The sequence below is a fragment of the Lycium barbarum genome, chromosome 5 (assembly GCF_019175385.1).
Source record: "Lycium barbarum isolate Lr01 chromosome 5, ASM1917538v2, whole genome shotgun sequence".
Taxonomy (NCBI): Eukaryota; Viridiplantae; Streptophyta; class Magnoliopsida; order Solanales; family Solanaceae; genus Lycium; species Lycium barbarum.
In genome coordinates, this window is record NC_083341.1 from 9509805 (window position 1) to 9535292 (window position 25488).

Consider the following 25488-nt stretch of genomic DNA (forward strand, 5'->3'; position numbering starts at 1 on the left):
ATGGAGCTAGAAAAGATAATAGTATTCGGTCTAAATAAGACTCATCAAAGATCAATTGCAGCAAATGCTGATATCAATTTGCAAGTCATAGGCGTCAACCTAATGTCAATCTGAGTATATGGGCTGATCTCATACTAATACTACCTCACCGATATTGAAAATTTGAAATAGATTCTGACTCACTTGATCTTTGATAGCCATAAAGAACATATCAAAAACATCCTACAGTGAGATTCATTCTTCTAAAATTAAACTGGTTTATGACTTTACCAGATCTTTGTAGAAAACAAATTATGCTAGTATAAGAATATTCAGTAATTGGTGGATTGAAGTTTTAACTCAGTAATCGTAACTTTCATCCTACACCAGCTGACTAATATAAGTTCTGAACTACCACAAGTTTCTCCATTAAGAAAAGAGTGAAGGGTCAAAAATACGCGTCAACTCCTCAACTCTCAAGTATCACTTTCTATTGAGTTTCTTACCTGAACTATCAGGTGTGAGAGTTTTCTACCTAAACTATCACTAATTAGTTAGCAAAATACACCTCAACTATCACTTGTTCACTTTCCTACATGATAGTTGAGGTGGGAAAAGTGAACAAGTGATCGTTAAAGAGTGTTTTGCTAATTAGTTTGTGATAGTTTAGGTAGGAAACTCTCACACCCGATAGTTCAGATAGGAAACTCAATAAAAAGTGATACTTGAGGTGTGTTTTTGACCCTTCACTCTTAAGAAAATTGACCCACAAGGCCAATCCTAATCACGGAACACAACATACTTGGAAGCACGGAAGTACAACAACTAATGGGAGTATCTTTTTTTGCCTATTGTACCATTATACAGGCCGAAGAATATTCGACAGCAACATCACAAAATCATACCATTATACAGGTCGAAGAATAGTCGACAGCCTGTATCATCCTCTTCAGGTAACATCAGCCATGGAATTCCAGGCAGGTCACTGGTAAAATTGTTCTTGGTGGCTACGCAGTCCAGGATTCGCAAACGATGCCAAAATTTAGGTAGTCTTCAAATCAAATTCAAACGTTTAGCAATGAGAACGAGCAGATCGTGTTGAAGGTCCTATCAATCAGACACCTCTTGCGCCATGACATACAGGGGAGACCAGCGCCTGGCCCTTCTAAGTTCATATTTTTTCTAAGTTTATGTTTGCCGCCTTTAATATATTTTTTTTTTTAGGATAAATCAGGTCAAGTGAGAATCCTTTTCCGTAATGCACTGGGTCTGTCATTTTATGCATTTTCCTTTTTCCCCCTGGTTTAGTGTCTAAGTTCTTAATTTGTCAAATTTATCTATATAATCTATTGATAAAAAGATTAAGCATCAACATTAACTACATAGTCAAATCATAAAATAATACTAATGGCTAGGCTAAAATCATATCATATATATATATATATATATATATAAGTAGGCAAGGCCCGCTGATGTGGCGTTTCAATAGATAATATTCTTATTTAACTTTTTTGTCAATTTTTTTGGCTTTATTCTCATGAAAAAAAAAAAACAAATACCATCTTTGAAGGAAAAGTCACGTACCTCCCTCACTCGCCCGAGGCATATCTCTTTTTGGGATTTCTAGGTTTCAGTTTTAACCATTTTTATGTTGTCTTTCATGTTTCTATTTCAGAGAATTTTAGGTTTTCTTCATGCTTCCTACAATTTTATGATGGATTTCCTTCAAGATTTTGGTCAATTGTAGCTATTATATCCTTCTGGCTATTTTTCTTAACAGCTTAGGTTTTCTTTCGTGTTTGCTTGCGCTTCGTGTATAGTCGGTTTTCTTCCTCGTTTTGTTCAATCGTAGCAATGAAATTCTTCTGGTTATCTTCTCGCCCACTTTGCCGGATATGTCAGCAAAAATTTCCAAATGACCTCAAACAATTTCCCTTTATTTTGAAGAACTATTTTTTTTTTTTATTAGTCTTTGCCACTTCTGTTGCAGTATCATGATCGACAATGCCGGTTGTTCAACGTCACTAGCGTTATGGTAAGCTGCCTTTATTTGAGTCCTTGAATGATTTTTGTTCAGTCAATTAATTACCTCTCAAGCTCGACATAGTTTAGGTCAATTAGACAATTCTTCTATAGGTCTGGTCAAAGGCAGTCAAAGGCAGCCCGGTGCACTTAGCTCCCGTTATGCACGGAGTCCGGAGAAGGGCAGGACCACAGAGGTCTCTTGTACGCAGCCTTACCCTGCATTATTTGTGTAAGAGGCTGTTTCCACGGCTCGAACCTGTGACCTGCCAAATTACATAGGTCAATTGAATATTTTACTCATCATATCCGTAGAGTCAAACTTAAACCCATTTTGATTAGTCCTGATCTGTTTTGTTTTTATGTTGTGATATTGTTCAGATTGACAGTGGAAGACAATATGGAGTGCTGCTCGAAACGGCTCAATTCTATTTGATTTGAACCTTTAAATGAAGAAAGGTTTACATCTATTGTATATTACATAAAGTTGGTCATAGAGTATTATTTGACGTGCTTGAATTTCATCTACCTAATGACTCTTCTCTTAGTCACCACCAACAATTATCATTGCTGCTTTTTCTCATTCATTCCTCAAATTATGTCATTTTTATTTTGCAATGTCTTTTAGAACTGTCAATTTAAACACAAACTAAAGCAAATCACATGTCGTGTCTATCAGTATATACACATTTAATTGGAGATTATCAACTACTGAACAGGTGAAGTAACTAATTCTCCAGTGAATCGTTTATTCATCATTAGTTTTCTGTTATTTCCAGTTACTCCTATCGAATCCAAAATGAAAATGTGAAATTAATAAGGTGTTGCATTAGTTTTTCTCATTTATGTAAGTGAATGTGTTTCTTTACATTTGTTTATGGGCAGGAGAGATGACGCATGGTTTGCCTCTATAGAAAGATCATGTATTCAAATGACTTGAAGTGATAGGGGTTCTATATCGCTTGAGGTATATAAAGCTTTGTGAATTCCTTAGAATAATATCCAAGCTAAGTGGGACTCGTATGTCCCGAGGTTGAAGAATTTTGCATCAATGTCTCCACTGTTTTTCAGTAGTCTTTGAATGGAAGAAAATATTGTCTTTCTCAACTAAGTGACTCCTTTTTTATGTTAGGGCCTCGGACTAGAAGTTGTGGAAAATTTTCAGGAAGGCAATTTTATTTTAGCTAACGGAACTGAGCCCTTGGGGCCTCTTCTGGTGCCACACTTCCATGAATCTTGATGTCCTTGAGAAGATACTGGAGCAGTGTGCTGCTAAGAAAATTCTCGTGTTAGTAGCAACAAATCCTAATTATGTAACTGTTGAAGCTAAGGGTCTGCGTGATATGCCTGGCTGCACTACTAGAGACCACATGTCTTCATAACGTAAGGCTCTTCATTTCTTCACTTACATTTTATATAATCACGAGCTCTTAACAGAATAGCATTTTATAAAGCAGGGACATAGGCCTGTTGATGTGGTGTCCTCACAAATCGGGATTCTTAGTTATCTTTTCTCTCCAATTTTTAGACTTTTCCCTTATTTAAATCAATTTCCCAGCTCATTAAAATATAGGAAGAGTCACGTCTTTTAAGTTAAACCAAAATACGAAGAGGCATTTTTTACTTTCGTAATTACTCTTCTTCTATTCTTCTTCTTCCCAGCCTTACATTTTGCTCTTGCTTTCTCCATAATCCATGTCAATGGCTACCATTGCCGAAGTCAAGAGGAACAAAATATGATCTTATAGAAATTTTTGTTAATCCATTTTATCACTGTTGTCCTCTTCGGAACTGAAGTTTTGAGCCTATGCATACAAGGTATAGAATGTGTTCTTGCTGTTTGTTTATTGACACTAGATAATTAGTGCTCTTTCTGGATTAAAAGAGATACTGCCTGGAATGCATCTAATGTGAACTAGATCTAATTTTTCTTGTGTTAGCATAAGTTTTAACCATGATTAACTGAAAAATATGGCAAATGCTACAAATTAGAATTAAAGCATATGTTATATTCTCTGGCTTCGATATAAACAAGACTTTGGTGGGATGTCGGGGTGCTTAGAAAAAAGAAGAAATGGTGTACAGAATGCTTCATCAAAGTTTTATCTATCGCATTCAAAGAATTTTGTACCTAAGAGATAGATGATGTTTAGGACACCTTTAGTTGGACCAGTCCCGAGATAAATTTATCTTCCCCTTCTTACTTTGAGTACTCAAAGCCAAGTCCTATGGTTTGGCATTTTCACTCTAGATATTAGTAAATGGTTATGATATGATCATGATATCATCCTTTCTTCTTGTGTTTGTAATCAGGCACCATTATGTGTAGAAGGATAAGGAAAACATTCATCTGAAACAGTCCTCTCACCAGAAAATGCGGCACAACAGCTTTACAAAAAGCGATAAATAGAAATAAAGAAGTGCGATTAATCAGATTAACAGAAAGAAGAGGAAGCGATAGTACCACTAAAGTGTTTGGTAGATTGGGACGAGACTGGCCTGAAAGAATATAACGTTCTAATAAGATTCTGTATAGAGAAGACCAGCGAAATTACTGATGAAGAGGTGTCGTTGAAGCAGCTTTCAAAGGCTTATCAACTTCTTAAATCAATGAAGGAACAGGGTTTTCAAGTAGAAGAGGAGAGCTATGGTTCAATTCTTATGTATTTTATTGATTTTGGCATGGTACGGGAGTTTGATTTGTACTATGAGCTCATCATAGATAGAAATGTTGATTCACTTGCAAGATTTTAGCTTACTGAGATGTTGCTTTCGACTAAAGCTGAAAATGAAGATGAAATCTACCATCTTTCTCTATATGATGGTGCCGATAAATCCGCGTTTCAAGGTTTGCAATTTACTGGACAGATGCCCTATTGCTACTTTAGTTTGGATAATCTAATTGTTTGGTCCAAGTGGATATCAGAAGTAACTTGTGGTTCCTTGCACTTCTATGATTAGTGACTAAGATGATTGAGTTGTATATTTCTTTTTATTCATGTTTACTGTACATTATGTTTGTGATGCATTTGCAAATTGTTGATGAATTTACAGTCTATCTTTCAAATGAGGTGACATCTTAGAATCTCACAAATTATTCTTAAGTTCATCTCATGATGAGCTCTGGCAGAGGCTATCTCTGCACTAATGCCATAATTTAGAATCTCACGATGTTGAACATGTTGCAAAAAATTAATCCAATCTCTTATCACTGTGCGTTAGGGACCAAGTTAAGGATTTTGCGAGGCTTCTACGAGCTGTTGACATAACAAAAATTCTATCTACTGATTCTGTCACAAATATCTTCAAGTTCTAGGGGAAGTTGTATTTGAGTCCTTCGCAAGGAAGTTTCTCTTTAGGAGCTGGTAACAAGAGGTAAACTATCACGTTTCTTTTATTTCAAGAATCGAATGTGATGTTGAATTTCTGCAGTCTTTTTGTTTTACAATAAGTTATTTTTTCTGTTTTATGGTGCATGATTGATGGACTATAATTTTCATTTTGATAATATTACTCCTTATTTGAAGAAGCATATGTGTTCTTACTAGGCAGTTTCCAAAGTCATTACTCCATTATTTATGTCTAGGAACATGAAAGGATGAGATGGAGCTGTTGGATATCTTGGTCTGGCTTGTGGGTCACCCATGTGGACTGACCCGACCCGTTTAAAAGAGATAGAGATGAGAGAATTTACTATAGGGATAAGGGAAGTTACCTTACGGTTAATAACATTGGTTTATATGAAAAACACTTCTCCCTTTTTTTGCTAGATGAAAAACTCATGTTTGTTTCCTCTCTGGGAGGAATTAATACAAACTCTCTCCCTCTTCAGTTACATTTTATATAATCACGAGCTCTTAACAGAGTAGCATTTGAATCGTGAATAGAAGCATATAAACCAAAAATTGATCAAATACAAATTTAATTAGTAACCACTGAGAGTTTATCAATTTGTAAGGAGACAGGTTGCTTAGGTGAGGAAGTCGTTTTGCAACCTGTGGTTTAAGACTTTGTTAAATGATGAATCTGCAACTCCTGAGAATTGTGAAGGCACGTTAGCCAAGGTGGAAGAAGCACCTGCAATGGCAATAGAACCACCAAAAGGCTTGACGATGATTAATGCTAAATAATCAAGTTTTGGCGGGGAACTTTCACCTCTTCAGATGTAAATATTTACTTGTAATCTTTTTTTTTTATTTGGGGTTTTTTTTCCAGCTTTAGTGGAAGAACATCAAAGTTGAATTTGTTATTCTTCATAATTATTCTCTCTGTCTTCCTTCCTCATGTATCATATCTCAAGCTTTTAGCTTTTATTTGAGAGAGAATAGATGAATATTTGATGTCTAAAAAATATTTCACTTTACATATTGTAATTATTGTAATAATTTATGATAAAATCATAAATAAATATTTTGTTAGTAGAGAATTATTTTCTTTTATATGGCAACATTTATTTAGTTATATTTTATACTTTTTTCGTGCGGGCAAATTTACTAGTAATAATAATAATTATGTGCTGTATAAGAGTTTATATATCCAAATGATGATTGGATTAAAATAATAGCATGCGCCAGCAAATCAAAAAAGACGGCTGAGGATCACCATATGAATTAAGTATTTATTTTAAGAGGAAGAAATTCCAGGCTCCAGCCCAACTTTTGTAGATGTAAGGAGAAGACAGCCGCCATACAGATTATGGGATCAGGGATTTGTCTCATTTGTCTTCCACTATATTCTTACATGACAATATATAGACTAATTTTATGTTAGTTTTGGCTGTTGACACGGTTTACTCTCGTTGATGTATTGTTTTTTATACCCCAAGTGTTTTATATAACAAAATGCTAAATTTGCTCCCCTCCTATATTAATTAACTATGTCCACTTTCCACAACATAATCATTCAGTTTTCATGTATTTATAGAACTCAATCTCATTTGGCCTCCTGCGAGAATGATTTGGAAGATCCAAAACCAAAAATAGTGATATTTGCTAACAATAACATAACGGTGACAATCACTTAATATAGATTGATCCGAAATCTGATTCAAATTCAAAATGTACCTATCGATACATAAGATTGAATCGATTCTTTTTAGTTAATAGATTGAATTTTGATTTTTATATCTTAGCAGTAAAATAAAGGTGGTCTAAAAATAAAATAAAAACATTTGAAATTCTTCCTTTTGCGTGATTCACTTTTCATTAAAAGTTTTAGTAATTAAACAAAGGTTATTGAACATATTATACTCAACTAAATTAATCACAACCAATATAAATTGACTATAAATCACAAGAACAACAGCTCCTATGTTACATCCTCATACCACAAACCACAATCCCGCCTTGAAACAGAAAGCTCACCATTTAACCAGTCCCAATTAACTATTCATTGTTTAATGTTCAAAGTCTGAACTGTATCACATAAATTTGGACAAAGAAAATAACTAAAATTACAGTACTCAATACCCAGTAACGTACGAATCCGCGACTTAAATAGCACAAAAAAAAAAAGTTAAACCAAACTAGTACAAAAAAAAAAATAAAAAAAATAAGTAGTATTCACGCACGAAATTCATGCGTGAAAAGACCAAACTGCAAAATTGCAGTTTTGGCCTTTCACGCACAAATTTTGTGCATGAATGGGGTATCCAATTTTGTGCCTGAAGGGGGGGGGGGGGGGGGGGCATCAAAAAAAGAACACGCACAAATTTTGTGCGTTAATGGTGTAGTTTTTTTTTTTTTTTTTTTTTTTTTTTTTTTTTTTTTTTGCGTTACCTTTCCAATCACTTTTTTTTTCATACTTTGGGCAAAGATTAGTCATGTTTTAAAATCCCAAAATATCAATATTTTATATAAAACTTAATATTTTTTTTTGCACAAAATAATGTCGGCTCATTACATCAAGTCCACCTAAACGTTTGGATCGTCGTTTTAGGGGTTCTAAAGTGTCCCGAAGCAAGTTTTGAAACTTGTAATATTTATAGGGTTTTGATTTAAGTGTTTTATTATATTTGAATGTACAAATTTAAATATTTGATTTAATAATAATTCATCCAATACGAGAGGTCTATACTAATTAAAAAATAATTCATTCCATTTAATTACAATACTAATTCAAAGCAATACAATAATAAATTACAATAACAATACAATCTTCAAGTGAAAGGGTAAAATATAATTTTTTCACTTTCAGGAACAGATTAGGTACGCACAAAATCTATGCGTGAAAGGGTAAAATATATTTTTTCACTTGAAGATTGTATTGTTATTGTAATTTATTATTGTGTTGCTTTGAATTAGTATTATAATTAAATGGAATGAATTATTTTTTAATTAGTATAGACCTCTCGTATTGGATGAATTATTATTAAATCAAATATTTAAATTTGTACATTCAAATATAATAAAACACTTAAATCAAAACCCTATAAATATTACAAGTTTCAAAACTTGCTTCGGGGCACTTTAGAACCCCTAAAACGACGATCCAAACGTTTAGGTGGACTTGATGTAATGAGCCGACATTATTGTGCGCAAAAAAAAATATTAAGTTTTATATAAAATATTGATATTTTGGGATTTTAAAACATGACTAATCTTTGCTCAAAGTATGAAAAAAAAAGTGATTGGAAAGGTAACACAAAAAAAAAAAAAAAAAAAAAAAAAAAAAACTACACCATTAACCATTTTCGCACAAAATTTGTGCGTGTTCTTTTTTTGATGCCCCCCATTCAGGCACAAAATTGGATACCCCATTCACGCACAAAATTTGTGCGTGAAAGGCCAAAACTGTATTTTTGCAGTTTGGTCCTTTCACGCATGAATTTCGTGCGTGAATACTACTTATGTTTTTTTTTTTTTTTTTATATATTAGTTTGGTTTAACTTTTTTTTTTTTGATGCTATTTAAGTCGCGGATTCAGTAACGTACTGCATGAACTCTTTGTCCGACTCAAGGCCTTCCATTGTTTCGGGCGACAAAACCACCTCCAAATCGACGGTTCCTCCTCCTTCTCTCCCCGGAAATGCTGATATCTTCCCGTCAAACTTATTCGCCCTCCCACTCCGTACAGCAACTGGTCTCCCCCACCCGAAATCATTGTTGTACATTGGAAACCTCGGTGAGCTCCCCATTGTTAGCATTGCTCCGTCAAAGTTCCCCAGGGGGAAACACCGTGGGTCCCTCTCCCAATCCTCTACAAACTTCGTCACCATAACATCATCGTGCGCTTTCACATTCTCATGCAATTGCTCCGCACACCAATGCAGATCGTTAGATAAAACGTCCCCTGCTGATGCGTAAGTTGGAATGCTCTGAATTGCATTGCCGAAATATAATGGATTTAGCTTCGGGTGGAGACGGTGACGGCAATTTACAGCCATTCTGAATGTGGTCATTTTCGAAGATGGGAATTTCCTTGCACGTGTCACTGCACGCCACAACAATGCGCAGAGCGATTGAAATGATGAAATCTCAGCCATTGGATTTGTCGTCTCTGTTTCTGCTTTCATATCGAACTTCAGGGGATCGTTCCTCTGTTTTGCCATCAATTCGACGGTGTTAATTTCCCCGTCAATAGTCAATTTCTGATTGTTGGTCTTTGCTTTGAGTCTTCGAATTGATTCCCTTTTGAAACTAAATATCCTCTCCCTCAACGGGGCATCACCGGCAAAAGTGATTTTGGGGCCATTAGCTGGGAGTTTTAGCACAGCATTTGAGATCAATATTGAATTACGGGTGAAATCTGGCTGCCTTATAATCCTTTTGACACCCCTGCTCACCTCAGCGAATGTATTGAAAAAGTTCCAAAATGAAGTCCCGTCAGTGACGGAATGGTTGACGGCACATCCAATGAATACGCCATCAGCTAATTCTGTCACTTGGACGGCAAGAAGAGGGCTAAAACGGCCTTGATAGCTCACTTTTTGATCAAACGGAAACAACTCTTTGACATGATGAGGAACATCAATGGAGCCTATGACGTCACGAATGAGAATGTGAGTGGCTGCAGCATGTACAAAATCAACGCCAGCGTCGTTGCAAGAAATGTAGACGTAGCCATCTGAGTCGGTCACGAATCGACCGGCTAAGGGAGGAAAGTGAGTGAGGGTTTGAGAAAGAGTGAGTTTGAGAAGGGAAATGAGTTGGGTGATGGGAAAAGGGGGACGAGTAAAGAGAGCACCTTTTTGAATGTAGTGAACAGAGAGCATTGGAAGATCGGAAACAGAGAGTTTGAGGTCAGGAAGTGATGATTTTTGGGAGGGGAAAATGGTGCATTTGCTGACCAAAGTTGCAGCTGCAGAAGGCATTGTTAGTTAATTTGCAGTAGCAGGTTTTTACTACTCTGCAGCTTTAGTGTTACTAATTGGAATGAAGTGAGAGTAGAGAGAGGGGCTATTTATATAGGAGGTTCACAAAACTGGATTCATGCATTTGTTGAGTTGGCAGTTGCTTTCTTGATGAATTTGAAACATGGGTGGAGTTAAAGGTGTCAACCGGTTAAACTGTAACCGGTTTAACCGGTAACCGGAACCGGTTAAACCGGAACCGAACCGGAACCGGTTATACCGGTTAACCGGTTCCGGTTAACCGGATATTAATTTACCGGTCCGGTTCCAAATTTTTTTTAACCGGAACCGGTTAAACCGGTTAAACCGGAACCGGAACCGGTTAAACCGGTTAAACCGGTTAAAATTAAAAAAAAAATAGTATATATATTAAGTATATATTGTATATATAGTAGATATGTATACATAGTATATATATTAAGTTATACTTATATATATATATATATATATATATATATATATATATATATATATTAAGTTATGCATATATTTAGTATATATATTAAGTTATACATATATATAGTATATATATTAAGTATATATTGTATATATAGTATATATATTAAGTATATATTGTATATATAGTAGATATGTATATATAGTATATATATTAAGTTATACATATATATAGTATATATATTAAGTTATATATATATATATAGTATATATATTAAGTATATATTGTATATATAGTAGATATGTATATATAGTATATATATTAAGTTATACATATATATAGTATATATATTAAGTTATATATATATATATAGTATATATATTAAGTATATATTGTATATATAGTATATATATTAAGTATATATTGTATATATAGTAGATATGTATATATAGTATATATATTAAGTTATACCTATATATATATATATATATTAAGCTATACCTATATATAGTATATAGTACATATATATACATATATATAGTATATATATTAAGTTATGCATATATTTAGTATATATAGTATATAGTACATATATATACATATATATAGTATATATATTAAGTTATGCATATATTTAGTATATAGTACATATATATACATATATATAGTATATATATTAAGTTATATCTATATATATATATATATATTAAGCTATACCTATATATAGTATATAGTACATATATATAGTATATATATTAAGTTATACATATATTTAGTATATATATTAAGTTATACATATATATAAGTATATAGAGTATATAGTACATATATATTAAGTAGTATATATATTAAGTTATACATATATATAGTATATATATTAAGTTATACATATATTTAGTATATATATTAAGTTATACATATATATAGTATATATAATAAGTTATACATATATATATAAGTATATATAGTATATAGTACATATATATAAGTATGTATAGTATATATATTAAGTTATACATATATATAAGTATATATAGTATATAGTACATATTTATATATAAGTATATGTAAGTTATACATATATATGTATACGAAAAGCACTATTCTGTATTGGTGACTTGCTGTTAGGCTGTTAGTCAGTAAATATTTAAACTTTAATTATAAAGTTGTATAACATATGAAAATATAGCTACAATATACAAATAAATACTATAATATATATATATAATACAAAAAACAAAAAAAAAATAGATTTTAATCACTCCAAACCGGACCGGTTCCGGTTTGAGGTTTAAAACCGGTAAACCGGAACCGGTTAAACCGGAACCGGTTAGGCGGTTCCGGTTTTGGAACCGGAACCGGCCGGTTTTCTAACCGGTTCCATAACCGGTTCCGGTTCCAACCGGTTGACAGTACTAGGTGGAGTTGACCGGGTGTTCATTTTTTATTTTGATTCCACTTTGAGGGACAGCTACTTCAACAATATGGGTGGCTGGCCGGTACCTGCCCAGCTAACTATAAACAATAACGTTACTGACGTAAACATATTTAGAATTTAAAATTTATTTGTTGCTATAGTTTTTCAAGTTAACATACAATAATACTCTCTCTGTCTCATTTTTAAGTGTTTTAGTTTGATTTAATACAAAGTTTAAAAAATAAGGGGAGATTTTTAATCTTATGGCCTTAAATTAAAGATGTGTAGAGTAGCAAAAAGTTATTTGAATCTTGTGATTATAAACTTGCTACGTAGGATGTTTGAATTGTCAATTTACTAAATATAGAAAGAAATATTTTTTTGGAATAGGCTAAAAAACAAAAATAAGACACTTCAATTGAAACGGATGGAGTAAATGAAAAGCATATTATACAACTGCACAATGGGAGAGGTATATAAAAGTCTCTATGTTTTAAATATACAGTAACATTTATGTGATGATAAAATTATATTATTTTATTATGGGTAAATGAGAAGTTCAAATTCAGATTAATTTATATATATATATATATATATATATATATATATATATATATATATATATATATATAAGTATTTTATTATTTTTTAAACAGATTTAAAAAAATATATTATTACATAAACCCCAACACAGATAAATAAAAGCAGCACTGAATTTGCACAGAGTGCTGCCTCGATGATCCTAGCCCCTAGGAGAGGTGTAATAATAATAACAATAATAATAACAATTACATTAAATTATTGTTATTATTATTATTATTATTATTATTTTGGCAATTAAAGAAGATTTTATTAATTACCAAATGAAACAGTACATAACCAAGGGGGATAATCCTATTCCACCCTTCTCGGAAAAACTGAATAAACTATCGGTCCTCAAACATCTACAGGACACCAATATTATTATTAAGTATTTGTTATAAATATTATTTATTATTGTGGATGTCAATCTTGAAGAGAAAAATTAGGGTCAGTGACTTTGGGTATCAAGTCAGTTTTCCCTTGTAAATATATATAAAGGTTATCCTTCATTGTAAATACTCCCTCAAGGTAGGGATTTAGTAGCTCAGTTGGTTGGGTACCTGAACTTCACCTTGTTGGTGAGGGTTCGAATCCCCACGTTGTAATCTCTTTCTCCATTTCCCATTCCCCTACCCCTATGTCATTAAAAAAATCCCTCAAGAGAAATAAAAGAATTCTCCTCCCTTCTCTCTTTATCTGTATTATTCTTCTTCTAGTTTTATTTTTTTATAACACGTTATCAATGTGAGTCTATAATGTGTTGAAGTGAAACTGATTTTCTTCTTCACAATTGCTAAGTCCAAGTGCATTTGTGTTTTGATGATTGTCAAACTATTACATAACCAGATAGAGCTCTGGTCTGTAACCTGCTCTCTGTGCACCTTGCACAGTCAGTAGAGAACAGTTATAAAGCCAAGCCACTTGCTGCACACAAGTACAGCTGTGAGTGGGCCCATGCTTTAGGTTAAAGTGAATCAGTGGTCTCTATCCATCCCATATGCTCCTATTATATATACAACATAATGGCAACATATTGAGTAGACTTGAAAACCTAATCTAATTCGTGCAAAGTTGCCGACACAAGTTTCAAGATCTCTCAAGAACAAAGTCACTTACAAGTTGAAGAACCTGATCCAGACACAAGATTTAGTCTAAGTTCTTTATATTGTTGCGAGTTTTTGTTCGTTTGTGTTTAAATTGTAAACATACTATTCTCTTTAAAAGAAGAGCTGTGTAGGTGTCTTAAAGTCTCAATCTTGCTTCCACAAGCTCTTGAGTGGTACACTAGGCTAGATTTAGTCCAAGTGTATTAGTATGTGGATGGCTAGAGTAAGTCACGGGTTGAATTCTCAAAGGATGCCTTTGAGTGGTATACTAGGATAGAGTGAGTCTAGGTGTATTAGTTTCCTTGGCTAGAGTTAGTCAAGTGGAGGTGCTTGCATTCAGAGTATTGCAAAGGTTGAGGGACTACGGGAGTTAGTTCCTAGGTTGCATAAGCGTTATTGTAAGGGTGAGGGATTATGGGAGTTAGTTCCTAACTTACGATAGAGTTGTAACTTGAAGTTGCTCGGTTAGTGGAGTTGAAATCCTACTGGGGTAGGTTGTGGTTTTTAATCCCTTGAGCAAGGAGTTTTCCACGATAAAATCTCGTCTTCCGTACTTACTGCATTGCATAAGAAAATTGGTACTCAACCAAGTCTCTTCATATTGTGTTTGATGGACGTACATGTTACATCAATTGTAAACAACATGCCATCAATGCACAATTGTCCCGGTGGAAAGAGAGCTTGAACGAGAGGAGAGGTTGAGGGTAAGTCTCCAAAAGCTAAAGTCAAATCCTAGATGTCCAAGGTAATATTTTCCTCTACTACTTTTAATGTTCAAATTGGTCAACAAAGTGTTTCTGCAATGGACCATGGACAAGTAGACTATTATATCCGAGGGCGGACCTAGCCCTTCGGGCATGGGTTTGGCTAAACCCAGTAACTTTGGTCAAAATCATATATTTATATTAAACTTTTTGTGAAATATGTACAAATTATTAATTTAAAACCCAATAACTTTACAAAATTAGGATTCCGAACCCACAAATTTTAAATTTTGACTCTGCCTCTGATTATATCCAGGTAAATATAGTGAATCATAATGAGCATATTTATGACAGTAATTTGACCATATGATTATCAAGTGACATCTCCAAAATTCTTTTACCAAGCACAATTCTTTAAGTACCGCGACATATAAGATATTCACATCTACTCAACCTTTTTAGTAATTTAGTATACGGAAAAGGGCCAAATATATCCCTGTACTATTGGAAAAGGATTAAATATACCCCTCGTTATACTTTGGGTTCAAATATATTCCCGCCGTTATATTTTAGGTTCAAATATAATCCTCGTTATACTTTGGGTCTAAATATACCCCTCATTTTTAACGGAGGGACAGGTGTCACCATTTTATTGGCCTATTTTAAACTATCCTTTAATTAATTAAAATTTAACCCATAATACGGTATCCAATTAAAAGACCCATACCTATACCTGGAAAATTAAAAGCAAGATTGGAAAAGCTTCTTCAATGGCTGCCATAGTATATGACTAGAAGAAATGGCCATTCTAAATTATCATCCTGTATTTCTAAATATTTTGCTCCCTTATTACAGGGTGACAAGCTGGAGATAGTCGTATTAAATGCTGATGGAATCTGTAGGGAAGAAATGGATCTGAGGAAATACTGATTTCTTGTTTCCCATTCCTTAGTTTATTAATCGATTATCAATAAATGTAATGAAGCGAATTTCGTTATTATGAAAAAATTTGTAGTTCAAACTAATTTAAACTGAAAAAAGAAATAAGTGGCTTAGAGAGACGGGGGGGGGGGGGGGAGGATTCATTGTCAGCTCCTGACCGTGGGGTGTCCTTGAGAAATTCTCTGTAGGGCTTTCTTAAAAAATGGACCTTATCTATTTGGTAAGGTTTCATCAGAATGGAAACCTTTTGTCTCAAGAGTCAAGTTAGTGCGTTTAGCGGACAGCTTTAGGATCAGAATGGTGCTTTGATCCGATATGCTCGCTGGTCATATAATATTGCAGCCATTGAAGAAGCTTTTCCAAGCTTGCTTTTAACTTTTCGGGTATAGGTACGGGTACGGGTATGGGTCTTTTAATTGGATACCGAATTATGGGTTAAATTTTAATTAATTAAAGGATAATTTAAAATAGGCCAATAAAACGGTGACACCTGTCCCTCCGTTAAAAATGAGAGGTATATTTTAAACCCAAAGTATAATGAGGGGTGTATTTGAACTCAAAGTGTAGAAAATTGAAGATGAAGACACTGTATTTGGAAATATTCTCTGTGTAATTTATTCATCAGTCTATACATCTATTTACATACAATGCTATGTAATAGAAATAAAAGGGAAATGGACAAAACTAATTACACTTGTCCTATTCTAATTTGTCCAATATGTAATAAACTTTGATTCTTTCACGTGTTGGTCACATGACCAGATTTGAATCTGTTATAATTTTAATCTAATGGTGGAGAATTAATCTATCAAGTGTGTGTGTGTTGTGTGGCTGAGATGAATCTAGCTGGCTGATCATTTTTGTTTCTTGTTTCAGTCAAAGTAAGAGTTGAGTCTCTTACTTTCAAAGCAACACCAACACACACATCCGTCTTATTCACTTCTCTCTCTCTTTACCCTTGTGTTTGCAAGCCGTCTTCTTCATTGCTCTTTCTCTTTTCCTTTGTGTTTTCATGGGGGTTCTGTACTCCAACATCCCCCCTCAAGTTGGAGGGGAGAGTCATGACCCCCATCTTGTTCAAAATCGCTCTGTGAGAAACCCCAGAAAGAGGCTTAGTAAATAGATTTGCAAGTTGATCTTTAGAGGGAACAAATGAAAAAGTAATCAGACCGGATTGAAACTGTTGGCGCACAAAATGACAGTCCAATTCGACATGTTTGGTGCGTTCGTGGAAGACCGGATTACGGGCTATATGGATGGTAGCTTGGCTATCGGAGTGGAGCGGAATTGGGAGTGAAATCGGAGCAGAAAGGTCCTCAAGAAGACGAATTAACCATGTAAGCTCAGCAGTAACACGACACATGGACCGATATTCTGCCTCCGCGGAAGACAAAGAGATCGAGATTTGTTTCTTCGATTTCCACGAGATCGGAGCACCGCCAAGGGTAATGAAAAACCGACTAACCGACTTGCGAGAATCTTTACACGATGCCCAGTCCGCATCGCAAAAATCCAGTAAAGAAAAAGATGGATCAGAAGATAATAAGATTGTCACACCCTAACCTTATTAGGGTGTGATAGGCACCCGACCCCATATTCGGAGCCGAGCGAACCCTCAGACTCTGATTACATACATACTCTTTTCAGATTTTCAAATCAAATCACATAAAACATACAGTAAGGCTTTCAGAAACTTTCTTTCTATCGTTCACGAATCAAACAAAATCTGTAGACATATGGAGTCTGTAACATATCACAAAATATCACATCGGCTGATGAAGCCGCTTACAAACTGATGTTCTGTACCCACGACTCTGCCTGCAAAGTCTCTAACACAAATCAGAAATCACAACTTATGTACGCTCTGACTCGGCAACGCTCTGGGGGGAAGTGGAGCTCGCCAATCCCACTGAAACACCTCCTAGTAAAGTCTTCTGCTCATCTGGGTGTACCTGCGTGGCATGAAACGCAGCCCCCGAAGAAAGGGGGTCAGTACGGAATATGTACTGAGTATGTAAAGCATGGAATAAAATGAACAGAATCGCAAGCGAAACAAATAATACAGAAGATTAGTACAGGAGTAAGTGCGATATGCAAATCAATAAAAACAACTTACTGGAAACACAGACCATGCATGCCAAGAACGGTATCCGGTCCCTTGCGGGACCCGGGGAAAACGTGATGCCGCCCTGCTTTCGGCGCCACTCACATCTAACTCCAGAAGTTTTGCTCCGTAGTCCCCGTCACAAATCATAATATCATATCATAATAGCATATCATATGTGGTTCGGCGAACCATAACACATCATAACACCATAACACATCTAACTTCGGAATACATATATGGCACCCGACACTCAAACGGGGAACCCGGCGAACCATCCGCACGATACATACCGGCCCGGGACTCGGCGAAGGAAATCATAACATATGCACGAGCAGAGTAGTGAGAAACTAAATGCACACAAATCAAGACTCGATGGAATAATCGAACGTACTATCAGGATATTCGTAGCAGATTACTCATAACAGAATACTTGTATCAAAATACTCATATCAGAATACTTATATCAGAGTACTTATATCCTAATACTTATATCAAAATACTTATGTCAGAATGCTTATACCAAAATACTTATATCAGAATTCTTATATCAGAACACTTATGTCAGAATACTTATATCAAAATTTAGGAATACTCATATCAGATTACTCGTATCGGAGTACTTATATCAGAATACTCAAATCAGAATACTCATATCCGAATTATTAGATACTTATATCAGAGAGGGCATACGAATCATAACAAACTCGGAACTAAAGAGTAGAGTTACCTCAAAGTACATATCATAACTTACTTGTCTCTAAGACATGCCAAAAGAAATAAAGGGTAAGCCTTACATACCTGTGTCACGCCTTATTAGCTACGCTTATTTATCCAATCTTGCTAGTCTACATACAAAAGAATTCACATAATCATTAGATTCGTCATCATTCACTTGTCTCAGACTTTCAAATGAATTCACTTATATTCTATCGAAATTTCGGCAACACTTCCCTTGTAAATACACCATCCCCGAGAATCTAACTCGGCCAATTCAACAACAACAAACCCGAGAATGGAACTCGGCCACATTATCAATATCAATTCCCACAATTATGCCAACGACTTCAACAATTATTTCGAAATATATTCTAACATTAACAACTCTTGCCAAAGACCTTACAAACACAATACAAGAATACTTCAAACAAGCCATACAATATTCAAAACGATCTAGACAATATGCCGCTTCACCCGAGACCTCCCAAAAGCAACAAGAACCATAATAACACACTTCCTTCTTTCAAATTCGATTACAACAACTCAACTTGCAATCTTCCAACACATGCCCCATTTCCAAATTCGTGAACTATTTTCACAACCTATACATTAGCAAATTCATTTATACAAATATAAGGAAACATACTAACATTACATTAACTTCTCCAATAATCCACAAACGATTTATGTTTCTCTTCAAATCTTTAAATCTTCATTCAACATCATAGAATTTACTACAACAACAATTAGAATACTAGGCGAAATTAGTTCATTACTTCCACACAATACAACACACACGGCCCACATCACACAATACACGGCCACAACTTCCGCATTACAACTTCACTTCCAAGTTTCCAAACCTTCATTTAACATCATGGAATCCACAACACAACAACAATCAAACTACTACATGAATTCAATCCATTTTTTTCCACACACATACCCCATTCGGCCATACCACACACATGCATGTTCATGAATTCCATTCATTTCTACATACTACAATATTCACAAACCATCTATAAAATATAAAGGAAGACTAGTTCTTACCTTGTTCCCTTCAAGTTTCCTCTTGGTTAAGGTCATGAATTTGTGCAAATGAATGATTTTCTTGTTCCAACAATTCTCCCATGTTGTAGAGGACCTTCCAATTACTTGAAATGCAAGAATAAAATAATTTTTTGGCTAAGTTCTCCATGGTTCCAAGTTCGGCCATGGTGGCCGAACCTCTCTCCTTCTCTTATTCTTTTTTTTTTTCTCTCTAACTTCTTATGTTATAAGTAAATGAACCTTCTAGATGATTTTTTTATTGCTAACACACACACACACACACACACACACACACACACACACACACACACACACACACACATATATATATATATATAGTCGCATTAATAGTCGCATTATCGTAGTATAATTTCTTGTGCTCTAATTTATGCTATTATGCTATTATCTGTTATTTCCTGTGCTTTGATTATTCTATGTTATCTGTGTCGCTTGCGTTACTTCATTTCCATATCGCTTTGAATCTCTTAGCCGTATCTGACCTCTTTTTATGTTTTTATTGAGTCGAGGGTCTCTCGGAAACAGCCATCCTACCTTGGTAGGAGTAAGGTCTGCGTACACTCTACCCTCCCCAGACCCCACGTTGTGGGATTTCACTGGGTTGTTGTTGTTGTATATATATATATATATATATATATATATATATATATATATATATATATATATATATATGTATATCTCCCACAAGCATGTGAGGGGCACATGCCCCCTCTCTACATTTTTCTTGAAATTTCTAAAAATGGTCAAAGAAGACTAAGAGTCCTCTTAAGCAAGCTTTGGTCCATGCATTCTTTCATTATTTATAATTAGCCCCCCATTTAATAAAAATGTGGGCACATGCTACCCATGCCACACGGCCATCTTGGAAATTTCAAGAATTTTCTTGAACACTTGTGAAATCCCCATTTTGCCCCTAGCCTTTCACAATATTACCATGTACCATTTTGTGAATTTCCCTTTTTGCCCTTAGTCTTTCTCAGTATTTCCATACTAATAATGTTCATAAATAATATTCATAACAACTTGTATATTAAAATAATTTTTGAAAAATGGTCTTGCCTTCAACATACCACGACTACCTCGAAATTTCCGAACGTATAAAATGCGGGGTATAACAAAGATGCCTTGACCCGGATTTGACTTCAGGTACTGTAAAACTCGTAAAGCAGCGGAAAAATGTGACAAACAAGGTCGCTGCATGTATTGACTCAGAGCAAGAACGACAAAGGACAGATCTGGGCGAGTATTGGTCAAATAATTCAACTTTCCGACCAAGTGACGATAGAGCGTGGGGTTATCCATGCGAGGACTGTCATCTGCTCGAAGCTTGGAAGAGGGATCCAATGGAGAGTCAACCTTAGGCAAATGAGAGACATCGAATTCGAGAAGCAGATCTGAGGTAAACTTTCTTTGATTCACAATAAAACCATGCTCTTCTCGTAAAATTTCCATGCCAACAAAATAGTGAATTTCTCCCAAGTTCTTAACTTTAAACTTCGTATTGAGAAAAAATTTGATATTCTCGAGTTCACTCAAATCATCCCCTGTTAGGAGAATATCGTCGACATAAACTGCTAGGATGGAAATTAGTGGCCCATTTTGCTTAAAGAACAGAGAATAGTCGTTTAAGGAAGAGGAATAACCTTTGAAACTTAATGCTCCTGCAAGCCGAGCATACCATTGCCGTGAAGCTTGTTTCAAACCATATAGAGATTTTTTTTAGAAGACAGACATGATTAGGACTAGGAGGTATCATTCCTGCTGGAAATTTCATAAAAATCTCTTCTTGGAGGTCACCATGCAAAAACGCATTATTGACATCTAGTTGTGAAACAGACCACTTCTTCTTAGCTGCAATGGTAAGTAAGCACCGGATAGTGGTCATTTTCACAACAGGTGAAATTTTTTCTCCATAGTCTATACCCTCTCTTTGGATATCCCCCCTCACCAAAAGCCTTGCCTTAAGTCTCTCAATACTGCCATCTGAGAGGTGTTTTACCTTGTAAACCTATTTGCAAGGTAAAGCTCTCTTCCCCTTAGGCAACATCACAACTTTCCAGGTCTGATTGTTTTCCAAGGCCTGAATTTCTGAGTTCATGGCCTCTCTCCAGCCTGGATGTTGGGAAGCCTGGCTGTAGCAACTAGGTTCAGTAATATTAGAAAGGGAATGGAGTAGTTGCTGATTGTTGATAGATAAGGAAGAGAAAGCATAACTCCTAGGCTTATGAGGGTGATCAAAGCAAGTTTTCCCCAGGTCAGTGAAGATCACACTATTGCAAATGTAGTCCTTTAGATAAACAGGTTCATGAGAGATCCTGCTAGACCTTTTTGGTGGATTTGTTATAGGAACAGATATAGAAGGAAATTGGTGGGGTAGGAGAACCTGGGTAAGTAGGCTCAAGTTGTGGTAATAGAGGCTGATCTGTAGAATTCATTTGGTGAGGAGAACCTAGTGGCAGATGAGAGAGTGTAGAATCAGAACTTCTGCAATGATCAGGAGTAGTATGTTGAGGTTCTAAGGGTGTAACTTAGTGAAATGGATCATTAACTGGTGGTGTTGATTGAGTCTGAAATGGAAAATCAAAATGATGATCTAAGGAAGAAGGGGAATTGAGGAAAATAGGTGTGTGTGAGTTATCAGATGAGTTGAAAGGGAAGTGTGATTCATGAAATCTCACATCTCTGGATACAAACATTTTCTTTGTATCAAGGGACAACAACTTATATCCTTTCTGCTGTAAAGGATATCCTAGTAAAACACAAGCAGTAGCTCTTTCATCAAACTTGTTCCTTCCTTGTCCTAGGGTGGAAGCATAGCACAAACACCTAGAATTCCTCAAATGGTCATAAGTAGGCTTTTGTCTAAACAATACTTCATAAGGTGTCTGCCCCTTGAGCACACTAGATGGTAGTCGATTAATGATGTGCGTAGCAGTCAGAATAGACTCTCCCCAGTAGGACATAGGCAATTTAGATTGGAGCATCAATCCTCTAGCAATCTCTAAGAGGTGTTTATGCTTCCTCTCAATAATTCCATTTTGTTGAGGGGTAGCTACACAAGACAGTTGATGCAGAATCCCTTGTGAGGCTAGAAAAGCTGATTCTTGTGTGCCTTTTCCCAACTCCAAAGCATTATTAGACCTGATCATTTTAACTCTCGCATTAAATTATCTCTCTACCATAGATAAAAATCTCTTTAAGACAGGAAAAGCATTACTCTTAGTGCTTAGTAAGAATGTCCATGTTCCTCTACTGAAATCATCTACTATGGTGAGAAAGAACCTGAATCCATTGTAAGTATTACACTTGTAGGGTCCCCAAGTGTCTATATGGATGAGATCAAAAATGTGTTTGACTTTATGCTACTAGTAGGAAAAGGTTGTCTAGTTTTTTTAGCTCTAGGACAGACATCACAAATAAAATCAGAATTGGAATTACAAGGAAGAAAACTTAAATGTTTCATTGCTGAAAATGGAAGGTGTCCCAACCTTACATGCCAAAGCTTTACATTAGGAACAACATTAACATGTACTGGATTAGAAACTGAAACTGGTTGTGAAATGGAATTTCTTCCTTTTGGAATTGAAAATACATCATTGGAATTGAAAATACTTTTAGACTTAGCACTATTAGGCTCCAATAGATAGAGTCCCTCTCTAACTTCACCAAAAGCTTGAGGACTCTTCATTGAAAGGTCCTGCAACAAACATCCAGCAGTTGTGAATAGGATATCATATTGAAACTGGACACAGAATTTGTGGACTGACAGCAGATTATACTTAAAATCTAGCACAAGAAGCACATCAGTTATGACATGACCTGGTAAGATAGAAACACTGCCTATATGAGTTACACTTACCTTGAAAGAATTAGGTAAATTGATATTCAAAGGCATAGGGAGAGGAATTAGAAATAGGAAAGAATTGGGATCAAAACACATGTGTTTTGAAGCTCCTGAATCAATGATCCAAGTATTTTGTTTAAGACTAGTGAACACATAACTTGACTATTTAAGAATGGTACCAGCCACTGCATTTGCATTGATTCCTGTCTTTCCTGCTTGTGTCAATTTACTTTGCTTGTACATTTGCATCATTTCTACAATCTGTTCCTTGCTAAATTGCTCTTGAAAATTTCCATCATTGACTCCAAAATCTTGTCCTCCCATGTTTTCCTCTGCCTCATGAGTTAAACTTGCATTTGCTTTAATCTGGGGCTGATAGTTCCTGGAATTAGTGAACTCAAAATCTGTAGGAAATCCATGCAGTCTGTAGCAATCATCATGCGCATGTCCTGTTTTTCCACAATATGTGCAAGATACATTTGGATCATATTTCTTCTTGCCCCTAAATTTGTTCTATGGCTTGGCAGTCCTCTGATTTGAATTATTATATTTCTGATATGTGCTTGGCCCTCTTATTGCTTGACTTTTAAATTTCTGTGCATTTCTTCCCTGTACATTAGCCATGAATGCTGCAAACTCAGCAAATAATGTGATGTTTGGTTGTTTTGCTTGTCCAACTGCCATAAATGATCCAGAATCAGAGGTGAAGTGTGTATTTGCATAAACTTCCCTCTGGTTCTCATCCTGCAAAAGCAAGGAATATGCAACATCTATTCCAGGCAAGGGATTCATCATAAGTATGTTTCCCCTTGCCTGAGCATACACATCATTTAGTCCCATTAGGAATTGAATTAACCTCTGATCTTCCAGGGATTTTGTTAATTTTGCTTTCCCCTCACAAGTGCATTCATATGAACAGCAAACAATCACATTTATCCCATCTAATTCATCCCATAATCTCTTAAGTTTGGTGAAGTATCCAGCAATGTCACTATTACCTTGTACTAGTCCTGTCAATTCCTTTTGTAGATGGTAGAGTTTGGCACCATTTGACTTGCCAAATTTCTGTTCTAGACTGTCCCAAAGTTCTTTTGCAGTCTTGGAATTCATCACACTGTCTGCAATATCCTTAGATAATGCATTTGATATCCAGCATATAACCATATCATTGACACAACTCCATTGCTCAAAATCTGCAGACTTCAGATCTGGGGCTTTACAAGCTCCATTGATAAAACCAAGTTTCCTCTTGGCTGATAGAGATAGGAGGATAGATCTCCTCCAACCTAGGTATCCTCTTCCATCAAAAACAGTGTTGACTAGAGTCATACCAGGTGAATCTGAATTGTTTAGCTGATAAGGATGTCCATTGTCGTATGTGATTCCTTTCTCTCCACTGCCTGATTCTGTTGCATTTGTTTCAGGCATTTTAGTTTACCCAGAATTTGAAGATGGTTTTGATGTTTTGACACAGATCTGGATCGAGCTTAGAGCTGCTCTGATACCATGTAGAAAATTGAAGATGAAGACACTGTATTTGGAAATATTCTCTGTGTAATTTATTCATCAGTCTATACATCTATTTACATACAATGCTATGTAATAGAAATAAAAGGGAAATGGAAAAAACTAATTACACTTGTCCTATTCTAATTTGTCCAATATGTAACAAACTTTGATTCTTTCACGTGTTGGTCACATGACCAGATTTGAATCTGTTATAATTTTAATCTAATGGTGGAGAATTAATCTATCAAGTGTGTGTGTTGTGTGGCTGAGATGAATCCAGCTGGCTGATCATTTTTGTTTCTTGTTTCTGTCAAAGTAAGAGTTGAGTCTCTTACTTTCAAAGCAACACCAACACACACATCCGTCTTCTTCACTTCTCTCTCTCTTTACCCTTGTGTTTGCAAGCCGTCTTCTTCATTGCTCTTTCTCTTTTCCTTTGTGTTTTCATGGGGGTTCTGTACTCCAACACAAAGTATAACTGCGGGGATATATTTGAACCAAAAGTATAACGAGGGGTATATTTAACCCTTTTCTAATAGTACAGGAATATATTTGGCCGTTTTCCGTTTAGTATATTACTGCTTATCTTTTGTTTACAATTGGAGGCTCACTATGACTAAGATTTACATTTATAACCATCTGAAGTGGTGATATAGTCACAGTCTGCTTAAGACTAAATTACGCCTATAACCCTTTTGCACTGCTACTGCAAAGATTTGACTGGCTGGCACTTGCCTAACT

At 35.3% G+C, this 25488-nt stretch overlaps 2 protein-coding genes and 1 long non-coding RNA gene across 7 annotated transcripts; 1 reads left to right on the plus strand and 2 right to left on the minus strand.

Annotated features, from left to right (window-relative positions):
- Window positions 1-853: 853 nt before the first annotated feature.
- On the plus strand, window positions 854-6443 carry LOC132640383 (uncharacterized). 5 transcript variants are annotated; one of them, XR_009582219.1, is made up of 7 exons: window positions 857-2014; window positions 2116-2283; window positions 2383-2968; window positions 3134-3384; window positions 4315-4849; window positions 5224-5376; window positions 5588-6438. It is a non-coding gene; the product is annotated as an uncharacterized LOC132640383 (long non-coding RNA). The 5 variants fall into 5 exon arrangements; XR_009582220.1 differs by having other exon boundaries at window positions 5967-6428; XR_009582218.1 differs by having other exon boundaries at window positions 859-2014; window positions 5224-6443.
- Window positions 6444-8694: 2251 nt separating this feature from the next.
- Window positions 8695-10384, minus strand: LOC132640384 (uncharacterized acetyltransferase At3g50280-like). Its single transcript, XM_060356962.1, has one exon. It carries the CDS (start codon window positions 10310-10312, stop codon window positions 8909-8911), a length of 1404 nt encoding a protein of 467 aa, XP_060212945.1. The 5' UTR covers window positions 10313-10384; the 3' UTR covers window positions 8695-8908.
- Window positions 10385-21402: 11018 nt separating this feature from the next.
- Window positions 21403-24666, minus strand: LOC132639166 (uncharacterized). The gene is made up of 6 exons (XM_060355645.1): window positions 23823-24666; window positions 23418-23687; window positions 23254-23348; window positions 22883-23136; window positions 22073-22535; window positions 21403-21777 (listed from the first exon to the last, which is right to left on the minus strand). The coding sequence occupies exons 1-6, from the start codon at window positions 24664-24666 to the stop codon at window positions 21403-21405; spliced, it is 2301 nt and encodes a 766-aa protein (XP_060211628.1).
- Window positions 24667-25488: the final 822 nt, after the last annotated feature.

What these genes read in the sequence shown, in the direction of transcription:
- LOC132640384 (XM_060356962.1), bottom strand. Translation starts at nt 10,312, where the DNA reads ATGCCTTCTGCAGCTGCAACTTTGGTCAGCAAATGCACCATTTTCCCC.
- LOC132639166 (XM_060355645.1), bottom strand. Translation starts at nt 24,666, where the DNA reads ATGCCTGAAACAAATGCAACAGAATCAGGCAGTGGAGAGAAAGGAATC. An exon ending in CAATGCAAATGCAGTGGCTG is followed by an intron (nt 23,349 to 23,417) that starts GTACCATTCTTA and finishes TCATTGATTCAG; the next exon opens with GAGCTTCAAAACACATGTGT. An exon ending in ATTTACCTAATTCTTTCAAG is followed by an intron (nt 23,137 to 23,253) that starts GTAAGTGTAACT and finishes TTCTGTGTCCAG; the next exon opens with TTTCAATATGATATCCTATT.